This window comes from Pleurodeles waltl, chromosome 7, assembly GCF_031143425.1.
Source record: "Pleurodeles waltl isolate 20211129_DDA chromosome 7, aPleWal1.hap1.20221129, whole genome shotgun sequence".
Lineage (NCBI taxonomy): Eukaryota > Metazoa > Chordata > Amphibia > Caudata > Salamandridae > Pleurodeles > Pleurodeles waltl.
In genome coordinates, this window is record NC_090446.1 from 1,069,311,100 (window position 1) to 1,069,327,724 (window position 16,625).

The 16,625-nt window shown below is 47.1% G+C and overlaps 1 protein-coding gene across 1 annotated transcript in view; it reads right to left on the reverse strand.

The window, feature by feature from the left end:
• The window catches only part of DGKE (diacylglycerol kinase epsilon), a 199,774-nt gene that overhangs the window by 88,461 nt on the left and 94,688 nt on the right, over positions 1-16,625 (reverse strand). Inside the window, exon 4 of the mRNA XM_069200013.1 lies at positions 860-1,003. Coding sequence (XP_069056114.1) covers positions 860-1,003 — 144 coding nt within the window. The remainder of the gene's footprint in view (positions 1-859; positions 1,004-16,625) is intronic.

Sequence of the window (16,625 nt, forward strand, 5' to 3'; positions counted from 1 at the left end):
ATTAAAAGGTGAGTGGCAATGAACAATAAATTAATCAAATCAAGTAAAATAATGGCTCCAGAAGAGAAGCAAGAGCAAATAAACAGTACCTCTGCCATCAAAGTGGGGCCCAGAATATACATTTTGCACTTCATAAAGTTGCCAAATCTTTCTACTTTGCCTTCACCACAAGCAAAACCTTCCAGCTAAATGTGTGGTCGATGTTGGTTTTATTTCAAATTGCTCCCCATAATGGAAAATTAGTACCAATGCTGGTGGACGGTATTATTTCCACTGAATATGATCAGGGTTAGAACTGCAGAAGGCATTCTATCACCACCTGCCCAAGCAGAGAAATAGGTCTTCTAGGCCATTCTAAAGGACACATCATTGTTGCCAGGGCTCAAGGAGAGTGCTGAGTGCTAGAGGATTGTGCTATGTGGCGCCCTTTCCCACTGGGGTCCTCTTTATCTCTTCATCAGGCCTTCTTTTTGGGATGAGCAGGTTAACTGGAATGAGCAGGTTATACTGGCAGACTGTCACCTCTGTGCACATATGAAAGAATAAGACTGTAAAATATGGGTCTAATTCTAGGCAGTCTTTGCCTTTTCACCAAAATGAACCACAATGCCAGTGAGGAAAGTGGACAAGGCTTATTTACATTGAGCGTTCTACCAGTCAAATGAACTCTGACCAACACTAGAGAATATTGCCATTGACAGACTGCATTTGTAGCTAGTTTGGAGGTTCCCCAAAAGGATCTATCTTGTTTGACTTAAATAATGTTTACCTATTTTTTTCTTGCGTCTTTGGGTGATCTAAAGTAACCCCAAGGACACATACTGCACTGTACAAAATAGATAAATAAATACATCATTACCTTTAGCTTCATTTCATCAATAGCATTAAGAACCCAGCCCACTGTTCCATCTCCACCGCAAACAAGTACTCGGGCTGATCTTTCAGGCAACAAAGTGCAAAGCTCCAGAGCTTTGTTAGGTGAAATTTTATTTAAGTCAAAAACCTAAAAAAATGGAGAAGAAAACATAGGTAACAGCGCAAAGTAAATCATGATATGGTCATTACCCTTCAAGCATACATTAATTTAAACAAAAACACTATCACTCCCTTAAGACGGTTCTATCTTTTCCCAATATTTCATTGCCACAATAATAGTTATTGGCCAGGGTGCTGACCCTGGTCACATTTTACATGGCTGTAACTGTTAGGAACTATGAAACAGTTTTAAAGACTAACTCCAATGCTGCACAATTTAATGCTGAAAGTAGTGAATTTATTTAGAATCCATTGGCTTAACTAGTTCCAATTCATCAGTCAGGTTTTTGAAAAGCAGTCAGTATGCAAAGTGACGGTCTTTCTGACATTCAATAATACAAAGAATCTTTTGCAATCCTAGATTTACTAACCCTTTATACCTTATAAGATATTCCATATCACAGTACACTTCTGGATAAGGAGAGGGTACCATTACCATTTAACCATAGGCTTTCAGTGGCTACAATATTTCATCAGAGGCATGCCACATAACATATTGGCAAGAAATAGTCTATTGAATTACTCACCATTTATTTTTCAGTACCTCATTAGATCAAAGTGCATGTGTATAAATGTTTTTGTTTAAGCAACATTTTGGTACCTTCCAGTTTTATCTGTAGTCCAGATTGAAATGACAAAACCCCATGATACCGGAATAGTAGGAAAAGATGTTTGGGTGACTTTCCTCACATGTTTTTTACATTGTTAATCATAATTTACAGGGCTTCACAATGGCAGCTGCGGATAAATGTACACCCAAAAGTTTTGCTCATTTGATAGTAATGTTGTTAGCAACCATTATTTGTCAAGTTGTCTCTTTACAGCTTATGTGTTGTTTCTTACAAAGGCTTAAAATTATGAATTTAACATTTTATAATTTAATCAGGGTTAAAATTAGTAGCCTAGGATTGCATTGTTAGAAGTATTCAATTGTTCCCATTTTGTATTTTACAGTGATATTACAGAGATACTATTGTCTTATTTACAATCCGTCCATTACCCCTGGGGTGTGCATTCCTAATACTAATGGCAGAAACTTGATGGTACCTTATACTGAAGCCACAATATTGTGGGTTCCACTATAATGACATTTTGAATATTAATGGTTTGTTTATTGTTTTTAGTTTTGTAACAATAATATTGGTTTTAAATACCTATTGTAGGAAAATGCCCTTTTTGGCATGGTTACCAACCTCCCCCTTTTTGCTTGATATTGATGTTGCTAACCAGGCCCCAGCACCAGTGTCTTTCCCTAAAAATGTAGCATTGCTTCCACAATTGGCACACCCCTGACCTACAGTTAAGTCTGTTGTAAACGGTACCCATGGTACCCAGGGCCCGGTGTCCAGGGAAGGATCCCCAAGGACTGCAGCATGTATTATGCCACCCTAGAGGACTCCTCACCAAGCACGTGCACACTGCCATTGCAACTTGTGTGTGCTGGTGGGGAGAAAAAGACAAAGTCGACATGGCATCCCTCCCAGGGTGTCATGCCCACAAACCACTGCCTGGGGCATAGTTAAGTCATCCCTTTGGCAGGCCTTATAACCCTAAGGCAGGGTGCACTATACCACAGGTGAGGGCATAGTTGCATGAGCAATATGCCCATACAGTGTTTTAAGTCCATTCTTAGGCATTGTAAGTGCAGGGTGGCCACACTGAGTATGTGGGCTGGGAGTTTGTCATTATGAACTCCACAGCTACATAATGGCTTCCCAAGCTTCACTGAAGTTTGCAAAGTTTGGGAACAAAATCCTCCATCTTGGTTTGGAGGACAAGGACAAATAGGGTTATGTCTGTGTCCTCCTCCCCAAAGGGAGTGGACACCGGAAAGGGTGTAGTAACCCTCAGGGACAGTAGCCATTGGCTACTGCCTTCTGACTCCTGTAACACCCCTAATTACACAATTGAAGGGCTCCCCTGAACCTAGCTCATCAGATTCATGGTGACCTCAAGAAGATGAAGAAATAAGAAGGACTGCCAGGCTGACCCCCAGCAGAGAGGACTGAAGACACCAACTGACTTGGGCCCAGCCCTACAACGCTGTCTTGGGCTTCTGAAGCCCTGCTACAAAAAGGCGAAGCATCCTGCAGGACCAGCGACCTCCTAAAAGCCTTGGGAGGACTGCCTGCACTCCAGAGGACCAAGATCTCCAGTGGACAGCAGCCTTATCCAGAAAGAAACTCCAGCTAAGGACTCCAAAACCTCCCCGGATCCGCGAATCCTGCCTACTCTGCACCCGATGCCCACAGCCCGCGTCCAGGTGGCCCAACCGACTAGAGGTGGTCCCCAAGCGATTCTGACCTAGTGTCCACCCTGGGTTGGCCCCTCCTGTCCTACACGACGACATTTGCAGCTTAAATCCAGAGGACCCCCCTGACCATGAATGAACCGGACGAAGATTCCTGACGCCTAAAGGTACACCTGCACGCACAGCCCCTTGGCCTTGGGGAATTTAACCACCGGTCCAGCAACGTTCAACAGACAACCCTCCTTCTTGTCCAGCCTATGGTGTTCTGGAACCCACCCACTGGACCTAACCTGCAGCATCTTTGTGTCCCCCTATTGAAAAGCATTGGGAGCCCGAAGCTGTGTTTGCACCCTGCACCCGATCACCCCTGTGCCGCTAAGGGTGTGAGTTTGGTGCTGACCTGTGCCCCCTACCCTCCGGTGATCACCTAAACCCCCCAAGTCTGCCCTATGAAGACACGGGTACTTACCTGCAAGCAGGCCTGATTCAGAATGCCTCTAGTGTCCATAGGAGCCCATTTTAAATCTACATAATCTTTGACCTCTGCACCCGGTCAGCCCCGTGTTGCTGGTGGGGGGTGTTTGGGGTTAACTTGAACCCCAACCTGTGGACACCCTAACCCCGGAGACTGGAACTGTAAGTCTTGTACTTACCTCAAAACTGTACTAACTTTTATTCCCCCAGAACTGTTTCTGAAAATTGCAGTGTCAACTTTTAAAACAGATATTTGCTATTCTCTTGAAAACCATTTAACTTGCCAAATTGAAACAATGTGGTGTTGATACATATGTTGGATAAGTACTTACAAATGTACTTACCTGCTGAATCTTGTGATTCTAGAAATAAAGGAGCAAAGTATATTTTTGCTATATAAAAACCATTGGCCTGGAGTTAGTCATTGAGTGTGTGCTTCTTTTATTGCCTGTGTGTGTACAAAAAGCGCTTTGCACTATGTTCTGTTAACCCTAACTGTTGACCACACTACCACAAAAGAGAGCATTAGTATTATCTACTTTAGACACAATTAAGACTCTGGGGAATCCCTGGACTCTGTGCACACCAGGGGGGTCACTGTGACTCCGTGGAAGGTTTACACCGTTCGCAAACTCCGGACGGCTGGTTGCCGCCATTGCGGACACCTCTCCGCGAGCTCCATTACGAGTTTCTAGCTGGGTCAGTGGGCGGAAATAGAGTTTCCGCCTGCTAGCCCAGCGGGAAACGGCCTACAGCATTGTCTCAGGCTCGTAATCGAGCCAGCGGCAATGCTGTATTGCGTAGGGTGCACCAGCACCCGTCAGAAAGTTCAGTGTCTGCAAAGCAGACACTGAAATTTGTGATGGGGCTGGCCAGGGTGGCCCCTGCACTGCCCATGCCAAGTGCATGGGCAGTGCAGGGGCCACTCTGGTGCACCCCGTCTCCGCCAGCCTTTACATGGCTGTGCTACCACCACGTAAAGGATGGAAGAGAGGGGGGTCGTAATCTCCAGGGCCTGGCTGATCAGGACCACCAGCACCGCCAGACCCTCCTGTGGAGGAAAACTAGGGGTGCTGGTGGTCTGTCCGTCACCTGACGGTCAATAGTCCGCCAGGATCATAATCGGGCCCTATATCTCATTTTGATACAGTATATACAGAGCCAGTGTTCTACTCCCACTACATCAATATTGTGGTTTTTATTATAATTTTTAGGAGTTTTTTAAATGTTAATGATCATTTATTTATTGTTTTTCTTTTTTTCCTAAATGTTCTTTACTTTTTTGACACTGTTTATTTTATTGTGGGTATTGTTAATGTTTTTTGTTTTAATATTTGTATGTTTCTTTTTATAATAAAATGTGTAATTTATTTTAGGTTGTGTTTTATAGGGGGTCAGGTGAGTAATGTTTTAAATTATTGTGTTAAACTGTGCATTTTTTATTAAAGTATGTTATTATTTTTCATATTTAAAATACATTTTAAAGAATATTTTTTCTAAACCAATGTTATTTATTTTTCAGTTTGTCAGGTTTTATAGGGGTTTGTTTTTCCTAAACATTTTTTAATGAAAGGTCAATATTTTTGCTGTAACTATAGAGGACTGCTATCTAAACCTGCACATAGACATGACTACTTGGCAAGGCAGAATAGCAGGCCCCCTTCAAAGCAATGTCAAATGTATGCCTTTATAGATTTGAAATGTACTGATATCTATATGCATGAAAATGACAGGGAACATCTGTTGAAATACTTACAGTGGAATTGATACCACTTGGAAAATACACAACAACACAAGCTGTGGTGGGTTCAGATAGGTCAATTTATTCCAATAGGGTGTTTAATAATACTATTTAGTCGAATTGTAAGTGCTCCTAAATTTGGCAGCTAAGGAAACTGAGGCACAGGGCAAATATAACAAAATACATGCTCTGCAAGACAAGGTGCCTCTCCACATACGTTAAAGAGATATCCCAGGATGGGTTGCTAATTTTTGGCTTTGCGTAACCTAATGAACTGATTCCATATCTCTAATAGCATGCATGAAAATGACAGGGAACATCGGTTGGTACATTTACAGTGGAATTGCTACAACTTGGAAAATGCACTGCACAAACTGAGGCCGGTTCAGTTAGGTCCATTTCATTAAAATAGGTGCTGCTAAATTTGTCAGACGAGGTATTGAGGCACGGGCAAATATAACAATATACTTGTTCTGCAAGACCTCTCTTCATATGCATTAGAGAGACATCACAGGATTGGTTGCTCTTTATTTGAAGGGCTTTCGCCCTTAGCAGATTTCAGAGGGACAGTTATTAGCGGATTTGTACTGCTGTATCAGGTGTGTCTTTCAGACTCTGCAGATACTCTGTGAGCATGGCTGGCTGTGGTGGTGGTGATGCTAACAGATAGGAAAAGAGACAGCCTCCTTTCATTCTGCCCTCTTTGTCATCCAAACACAAATTGTGTGCCACTAGAAAATAAGGGCCTGTTTGCAGGCCTTTTCCCCACCCTCAGTTCCAGGAAACACCGCTATGTCATGAAAACCACAATTAAGATGGGCTGGACTTCTTTTTGAACGTAAGAGCTTGGGACAAGAAAGAAGGACATACTAACCAATGGGAAGTCTACACATAAGGAGGTACACTCTAATGTAAAGAGGCTTAGAGTACACACACACCATCCCACTCAACCCCACCTGGGCTACACAAACCAAAACAAAGTGAGGGGCAAGGGGAACACATTTGGGTCCAGAGTGGTGTGATGATGAGCTTCTTCACTGTTCCTCAGGTAAGCCCATAAAGAGAAACTATGGTGGGCTTTCAAGGGCATGCCTCAGCTTTGTGCAATTGGTGGAGGAGGAAAAGTATTGTCTGGAATGAACTTGGATCCAGGATGGTGTGTTGATCAGTTCCTTATATCTCGTTCAGGGTACTGGTGGAACCTTTTGGTCGACCAGGAGTAACACCATGAACAAGGGTTACCTTGTGTTTAAAGCAGGGGCTGGAAAGCCAACAGCCTACTGACAAAGGACATTTGTTAGACCACAAGTGTATATGGGCTTGTAGTAATACCCTTCGAGAACCATACTGACTTGGAGCATTTCTTATAAGTGCCCTCTATCACATGCTCCTTGGATTGCTTACAGAGATCAAGTGATTTATTTACGTTCATTCAAAGTGAGGGGCTGGGAAAGCCGGCCTAAACCACTTCTTAAAATATTATTCTTATAAACCTGCATAATAGATTTACAAAGAGGAAGTGACAGAAATGTATCCATAAAATTCACACCTCTGAGTTCGTCTATACATTAATAATATTAAAAAGTGCTTTTTAGCGCACAGAAGCATTGAGAAAATTATAGCTATGGGGGTGGTGTACTAACTAATGCAAGTATACATATACTGTGCAGATATTCAATAATTACTGCAGGGACAGCTGAATTAGAACACACACTTTTGAAAAACAACATGCTTTGTGTGATTTGATGACAAGATAGCTTTTTTGCTATGACTGTTTTAATTTTGCAATCATTTTGATATAAGTAAAGAATCTGTTATTGCTGCCCAGCAATTCGACTATGACCTGATCACCTGTAGACATCTTGGAGATTTGGACGGCACCACACAGGTATGGCCTTTATCCACACTAAACTAAGAATTCAAATAACTACCTGGACAATAGCTCTAAGATTTTTATATGATAAATGATTTCAGGTTAGGGTGCTAGTAAAACAAAATCCTGCTCTATGCAGATGTTTGTGTTATTTTCTTAAGAAACTGTGCACAATACCTTGCCTACTCAAAAAAGTGACAAGATTTATAAAGTTTTGCAGTACAAGATCAACAACAAATGTATAATACTTAGGTGGGTTAATATAACAGTAAAGTGGAACTGGATTATTAAAGCTAACTTTATTCTCTGAAAGAAAATTAATATGCAATGCTTGGCTCAGTTTTGTCAGTTGGGCAAGTATGGTAAAAATGTGGTGCTTCACTGTTTATTATTTTTATTTGAAAATGCTTCTCTTGTACTTTCTGCTAAATACCTGCAAGATATTGAAATAACAATGTGGAGCACTTGGGCTTATAAACTGGCCGACTATCTGGCGTTAAATCGATATGTCTGTGCTATAGTTTGACTACATTTATGGTTAAGGGTGCTCCATAACCTAAACAGCTATAAATAGACCTTAAATTTTTTTTTTTTTAGAAACTATTGCACTTTGATTAAATGTAATAGATCTACATTTTTAAGAAACTGTGCCTCAACATTATAATGTTTTATAGCATGGGTGGTAAGCTGCGTCCACACATTTTATTAGTCAATAAAAGTCTTGGTGTATCAGTTGTGTTACTTTCTCATTCGCCTCTTTTCAGCTGTAGGGGCCGGCAGGGCATTTATTTTCTCCTCATTCCCAAAGTTGCTTGGTGATGGCACTTGCCTTGGGAGCATCAGAAAGAAAATGAAAACGAGTGTGCCTGCCAGCCCCTACAAATAAAAAGATAAAAGTGAGACAGGAGCATGACTGACACTCTGTTACAACTGCTCCCGCCATGCTATTACATGGGACATCCTGCTCTACCGAAGCACATTGCTGCATTGAGAATTTCGCCTTCGTTGTATCTTAGGCCCTGCTGTCTTGGAAGCACAAAGGGCCTTATCCAAGGACTACAGGTGGTCCGACCGTCACATTACGACTTTACTTCAGGGCTCATTAGGAGTTTGGCGGTCGGACAAGCCAACCATCAAACTTGAGGGGATAAGGCTGCCTCACCCCCCACCATATTATGATATTCCCACTGGGCTGACCAGCGGGAACATCGTATTAGCCTGGTGGGAATGGTGCTATGGTATTGGTCTCGGCTCCCTTTAGGGAGCCGAGGCCTATATCATAGCGCTACAGCACCTTCTAAATGCGCACTGTCTGCAAAGCATACTGCGCATTCAGAGGGTGCTGAGTCAGACCACCTGGAGTGCGGCGGTCCAATCAGACTTGCGGTGGCGGTCAGACTGCCACACTCCAGGCAGTCCAACCGCCACATTACGACTTTACTTTGGGGCTCATTACGAGTTTAGTGGTCGGATGAGCCAACCGCCAAACTCGCTGGCTGCCTCACTCCCCACCATATTATAGTGTTCCCACCAAGTTGACCGGCGAGAAGATTGTTTTCTGACGTTCCCAGCGGTCAGCCTTGCAGGAGCAGTGCTACAGTATTGGTGTTGGCTTTGAGTTCAGTGCCGCCGTGGCTGACCATGAGTCCAACTGCCGTCAGCCAGTAGGGAACCATGTTCCTGGCAGTGACGGCGGTCACACCACCAGGATCATAATGTGGCGGTCGGACCACCTGAAGTGCAGCGGTCCAACTGCCACCACGAGTCTGGCACTCCTTGGACCGTTAGACTTGTAATAAGTCCTTTAGTCAGTTCCTTCTTACCTCAGCACATTAGAAATAAAGATCCAGTTCTGAATCCTGAGGATACCCTCCACTCAAAAAGGGTGGCAACATTTACCCTAAAGGCAAACTACCTTCCTTCTCAGTTACAATTAGAAGAGCCTGTCTTTCGTTGAAGGAGAACAACACTTAAATACCTCATGTTTCACCCAAAGATCAGTGCTAAAGTGGTGGTACAAACACACGTTACACCAACAAAACAACGCCCACAACATTATGACCCTGAATCACCACGGCGGACATTCAACGGCGGTAAACTATTGGTGGTACACACCGGCACGCTTAGAATGGACATCCTAATACAAAACAAAACAACATTGGCTAAAACTAAACACACACACCTGTCACTCATACACACACCACACCCATAGCACTATAAAACACCCACCCACACCACCCTTTACAAATACCAATAAGCACCACAAGACTAACACCAAGACCACTGAGACAACTACACACGCACACCACAAACACCCATACATCTGTCACGCACCCCACATTCCACACCCCACCACATCACTCAACACCCTCTGCTCAACACACACCACACAACACCCACGTCCACACAAAGGCAACCCCATTTTACAGATGAGGAGTTGCGGGTCACGGTCGAGGAAATAGTTAGGGTAGAGCCACAGCTGTTTGGAGCACAGGTACAGCAAATATTCGTTGCCAAGAAGATGGAGCTATGGCAGAGAATCGTGGACAGGGTGAACGCTGTGGGACAGCTTCCAAGAACAAGGAACGACATCAGGAAGAGGTGGAACGACCTATGGGGAAAGGCACCAGCTTGCCATACAGAGGACTGGCGGTGTACCCACACAGCATGGGAGGAGCCAGTCTTGGCAATACTGCATCCTGAGGGACTCACTGGAGTAGCCGGAGTACTGGACACTGGTGAGTCATTATTTACAACTTACCCCCCATACCTGCATGCCATCTCAACCCCTCACCCTCACTCCCATCACTCCACTCCATCCCACACACTGCACCTACACATATGACTAACCCCAATGCCAAGAACTGCATGCCATCCCAATGTATGGACAGCCCTCCCAGCCCTGAATGGACACCCATCAAAAAAGCATGCACAGCATGGAGAACTAACGAGCACACAATCCATCACCATACACAAACAAAGGTGGCAGATCAACAGCAACAATAGAGGGGAAGCAAGGGTTGTACAATATGCCACAGACATGAAGTATAATACATCAATTACATTCCCACAGGTGCCCCAGCCAATATCAGCGGAGAGGAGGTGCCACGACTAACCAGTCCCCCAACAGAAGACGCCCCCAGTGATGACAGTAACCCTGGACTTCAGGATCTGGATGAACTACCTGGCCCATCAGGAACCACTGGTCAGTAGGCCACCCCAACCCACTCAAAGTCCACCACAGAGCCTCTCCCATCAGTATTCAACACCACAGTACCCACCCAACGTTCCCACACCTCTATTCCCAGGACACATCAATCAGCAGTGTGCCCACCTGTACAGGGACCCCAGTCCACACCTCACACCCAAGACTATCAGGGACCTGGGGTCAGTGGCAGTGGGCACACCGTTCAGGGGACAGAGGCACAGGGACGCTGGGAGGACCACTGTGCGCCGGAGGAGAAAAGGCCCAGGGAACCGACTCTCCTGGAGGCACACACAAATGTCCTGGGGGCTTACCAACAATCCCAGGACATGATGGGCCAGATCCTAACCAACATGCAGGAGAACAAGCGGCTGCAGGAGGTACACCATCAGGAGATCAGGGAGGATTTGCAGAACCTCAACACCACCATGGTCTCCATAGCAGGGGTGCTGGCAGGTATGGCCAACATGGGAATGGACAGCACACCAGCGGGCCCCTACCATCAGCCAGTCTACTGACCAGCCCTCCACTTCCGTTGCAGCTAGTGGGCAGGAGGCCCTGCCACAGGACCTACAGTCCACCAGCACCCCTCCTCCTGCAGAGGGTGAACCACCTCGCAAATGTTCCCTGCGACACAGACAGAAGCCAGAGACACCTGCCAGGACCAAGACCACCACCAGGAAATGAGATCCTCCTGAATGTCCCCCTTGTGTCCCACCTTGTCCACTTTGAACTGCCTTTGCTCCCCTTCCTATGGCCCCTTGGACACTGGACCTGTGCTACAAATAGACTGGAACAATACCCTGGACTAACCTCTACCATCACCCCATTCCATTGCACTTTTCGTCAATTATTTGCACTACAATAAACACCCTTGACCACAACCTAAGTGAAAGTGTTTTATGTGATGAAAATGTGCATATATGGAAACAGTTACATCTTGCAAATGATCTGAACACTGTGATGGCATACATTTTAAGACCTGTATCTGTCTGTAGACATCACATCAGTACACTGTTGTCATATCACCAACATCTGCAAAATGAGAAGTCATAGGTGACAGTAGGTAGAGATGCAAAGGAAGTGAATGCCATCCTGCTACAGCCACACAGAACACATCAATAATCAGAGGAATGGTCAGTTCCACTGTCTCACCTGTGTGTAATTGGAAATATTGACGTATAACAGATGTTCTGTTGGCCACCTCCTCATCCTCTGCCTCCTCATCCTCACTCTCCTCTGAGTCCACTGCTGCCACAGTGGCATTTCTAGTCTCCTCCTCCTGCAGATAAGGCACATGTCATCTGAGGGCCAGGTTGTGCAACATGCAGCATGCCACTACTATCTGGCAGACCTTCTCGGGTAAGTAGCACAGGGATCTACCGGTCAGATGGAGGCCTGTGAACTTGCCCTTCAGGGGGCTGAAGGTCCTCTCAATAATTCACCTGGTTCGCACATGTGCATGATTATAACGATTCTCAGCCCCTGTCCTGGCATTCCTCACAGGGGTCAGGAGCCATGATAGGTTTGGGTAGCCTGAGTCAACTGCAAGTATTGAGGGACAAACATTAGCCTTACACAATGGTCTGGGGTCAACACCAGAAGGTATAAACTGACATACATTGGGTGTGGACTGAGCCTCATCAATTAGCCACACCCTGTACCTCTGTAGTTGTGCCATCTCATGTAGAATGCTGCTATTCCTCAGGATGTAGGCGTCATGCACCGACCTAGGATTCTTGGCAATTACGTGGGAGATGTACTGGTCAGCCAGGCACACCATTTGCACATTGAGTGAGTGGAAACTCTTCTGATTCCTGAACACCTGTTCATTCTGGGGGAGGGAGGGCGACAAATGCAACATGTGTACCGTCAATCGCCCCAATAATGTTTGGTATATGTCCCATTGCATAGAATACTGCCTTCACAGTGGCCAAATATTCCACCTGGGGAAAAGCAATGGAGCTGCACAGGTGTTTCACCAGGGCAGACAAAACCCTTGACAGCACGATTGAGAAAATTGGCTGTGACATTCCTGCTGCCAAGCCCACTGTCACTTGGAATTAACCAGTTGCCAGGAAGTGGAGCACTGATAGAACCTGCATTAGAGGGGGGATCCCAGTGGGATGACGGATAGCTGATATCAAATCAGGCTCCAATTGAGCACAGAGCTCTGTGATTGTGGCCCTGTCCAGTCTATAGATGAGTATTATATGCCTCTCCTCCAGTGTAGCCAAGTCCACAAGGGGTCTGTACACGGGGGCTTGTCTCGTCCTCTAATTCCTCCGCAATTGTAGGTATCTAAGGGACACAAGAGTGAGTAGGCTGTCACAATTTAAACAATGGATCCACCACCTCAGTGTACATAGAGCAGGAACATAATGCGACATTGAGATTGGCAATGTATGTGCAAAAAGGGGAACTGACGCAGTTCTCGATTATCTGAATATTGTCCATCACCATAATATGTCAACCGCTTGTCTTGTAAGTAGGGACAGGTGGAAGTGAGGTAACTCCGTCGGCGTTGTGAGTCATGGTGGAAGGCGGTCTTGCACCGCTATGCTATTCCTCACTGGATAACATGGGGCTCTATGGAGTAGAGTGGCCAATGGGGATCACAGGCAGTGACAGTGTACACCGCCCCGGACGTGACCACCATTTTCTGGCCATAACTTTACTCGATTCCCAACTTTCCATCAGAAGAAGAAGGGATTGTGGCGTGTCATCACCAAGGACATGCGGACCCTGGGGGTTCACAGCAGGCAGAGCACCCACTGTAGGAAGAGGTGGAAGGACCTGAGATGCTGGGCCCAGAAGACCGCAGAGGCCCAGCTGGGGATGGCCTCCCAACAAGTGTGGGGTGCCCATCGGAACCTGACCCCCCTAATGGCCCGCATACTCGCAGTGGCTTACCCAGAGCTGAATGGGCGCTTGACAGCATCACAGCAGCCACAAGGGGGTGAGTACAGTGTGCGTTACAACTATGATTGGTAGGTGACATGGGAACCTGGTGGTGGCTGTCAGTGGGTGCCCTTCAATGCCAGCTCAGACAAGACAGCGTGATCCAGCTCAAGGTTAATGGGTGTATTGCTAAATCCGGTAACATAGCTAGGTTACATACCATGTCAGACAGGGCGTAGGGGGTCCCAGGAGGGGTGCAGATGGCGGTGTTTGGCTCTCATCTTGCTGTGGGACCTAGCCAATGTAATGCCAGTGCGATGCATGGGATACCTGATCCCTGTGTGTGACTGTAATGTAAATGCCATCTGTGGTGTTGGTGCTGTAATTGACCCAGTGCTCCCTTTCTCTCTACCCCTCCCTTTTTTCTTCTGTCATCCTGTCCATGTGTGCATCAGCATCATAGGCAGAGGAGCAGGGGCACCAGCGACAGAGGAAACTGCATCCCACAGGACCCAGGAGTCAGAGTCCACCTACACCGATAGGACCAGTGGGACAGAGGGCGAGGGGAACACCATGATGGAGACAAGAGGTGACAACACTGACTGATACCTCCTCCGATGGAAGCTCCCTGGTGGTGGCGGACACCTCTGGGACCTCCCCAGCTCTAGGTACAGCCACCACCCCTGTACCACCACTACCCTCCCAGTAACCCCTCACTGAGTTGCCCGTGCCCACTCACCCAGGAGGGTGGGCATCTCCTTCGCCCCAGGCACCTCAGGCCCTGCCCCAGTGAGCCCTGCTGTCCTGAGTGAGGAGGCTACTGACCTCCTGATGACCATCTCTGTAGGGCAGTCAACCATTGTGAATGCCATCCAGGGGCTGGCATCCCAGATGCAGTAATGCAATGCATTCCTCAAGGGCATTTACGGTGTACTGGCGGCCCAACAGAGATCATTCCAGGCTCCGGCCTTCTCTCTGATGGCAGCCGCTGTCCCTGTTCCTACCGTCCCCCCTCCAACTACCACTTCCCAGTCTCAATCTCCTCAACCCCAACCCATCCTATGCAAACATACAGACAAGCATGCACACAAACCATCACACAAGAGTGGCACAGACAAACACAGGCAGCACACTTCAGGCCACAAGCACTCACACAACATCCACTGCCTCCACTGTCTCCCCTCCTCCTCCACCTCCTCCTTCTCTGTCACATCCACACACACATCTGCATGCACTTCATCAACAGCCACCACCACCATCACCAAACCAAGCAGCACACACACCTCACTTGCAGACACCTCCACAACATCCATCCACATGTCCCATGTACTCTCCCACCCTGTCTGCCCCCACCTTCTAAGAGACACGAACGCACGCACACAGACACCTAACAGCCATCCACCTCACATCAGCACAGTGCCCATGCACCTGCACCCAAGTTCAGCACACTTGCACCTCCAACAACCACTTCCTCAACTTCCACTCCCATCCCTCCTCCCTCATCCCGACCCAAGTGCTTTTCTTTTCTTTGCCCAAGTTGACCTCTCCCCTCGCCCTCCACCTCCCCGTCCTGCCTGTAAGAGCAGGGTCCCAATGACCCAGCCCAGCACCTCAGCCAAACAGTCCACGGGGACAGCGGAGGCACCGCTTAGTCATGGCGGAAAGAGAGGGAAAGATCCCACTCCACCAGCTATGCTGAACAGTCACTGAACAGCGCTATTCCCGGTCCCAGGCAATCCTGCAAATTTAGGGGTTAGTGCAGAAAAGACCATCTGTTCGCTCTGACATCTCCCCCTGAGGAGCCCCCCCTCAGCTAGAGTGAAGAGTCCCCTGGTATACAGCTGGCTGAGAAGAAGCCTGGGGAGGTTTCTGGTTGGCCTCGAAGAGCAGAGCGGGAACGGCCATGAAGGTACCAAGCCCAAGCAATAATTCGGCTAGTGGCTTGCCTAGGCAGCCCAGACCTCAGGGTGACTACTGACTGTGCAGCCCATACCCCGGGCTGACTACTGCCAGACTGACTACTGCCATGGCATGGCATGGCACGGCTGTGAACACATCAGGCCTTTCCGGCTGGGCTTGGACAAACGCCGCGGGGCCACAGAAGGCGACACGATCCAGCAAAAGGAGGACAGATCAATTCGGCCTAATGAAAGGTCACCTGCTGCTGACATGATTAATGCAGTGGCGGCCTATTGTTCTGTACCAGCTGCTTAGAAGTGCTGTGGGGCACTGAACTTTGATGTGGCAGCATGCTTAGCCTCATAAAGTGAGCCTGAAGCACATACAACCACAGTGCAGCACCAGGTGCACCTAAGGCGCACTGAGGCAATGCACAATGTTGTGCATGGCAAACAGTGTGCACCGACAGTGCAAGCATAAGGGGACACAACATGTGCCCCCAGCCACACTGCCCGATGGGAAAAATCCCCCTGGGGGCCTGTTTTGGCCCTGCCTTTCAGCTGAACTTTTCATAGCAGGGTCCCCGCGGATACAGTGGACCTGGCTCCCTATGCTGAGCTATAGAGCATTTCATGTGAGCATGGGGAAACTGTTGTATCATTCTTTAGTTAGCATAAGAGTGGGGACAGTAATGGTGGACCATATTGTGTGAGGGGCGGTCCACTCAGTTCTCGCTATCATCATCACTCTCCTGGTGGGAGATAATCCTTACCAAATCATCCATCCAAGGGCAATCCTGGAACAAGGTGCACCAGGCCTGCCCATCTTCCGCAGCTTGAAGGCTGTGATGCTTCTCACACACTAGGGCCTCTGCTTCACAGTAAGACTATTTTAATAAATCAGAGCGCCCACGCTTGACGTTAGGGACCTGAGGGTCTTTCCATGAAATTGCTACCTGGCGGCAGGCCAGCACCAGTGCTAGATCAATATACTGAGTTGAGATAGCACTCTTTCTAGGCCTAGGGAAGAGTCCCAGTAGACAAAACAGAGGTGTTCTCAGGATGTGTCGGTCTGTGTCAATCGTAATGTAGCTGATAACCGTTTTCCAATACTGGGATAGGAAGGGACAGGATCAGACCACGTGATAAAAAGTCTGTCTGCGCCTCGGTGCATCTAAAACATGCTCCTTATGCAGTAGGGGACATTATGTTTATATACTTTGGCGTGGTATATGATCTGTGTAAGA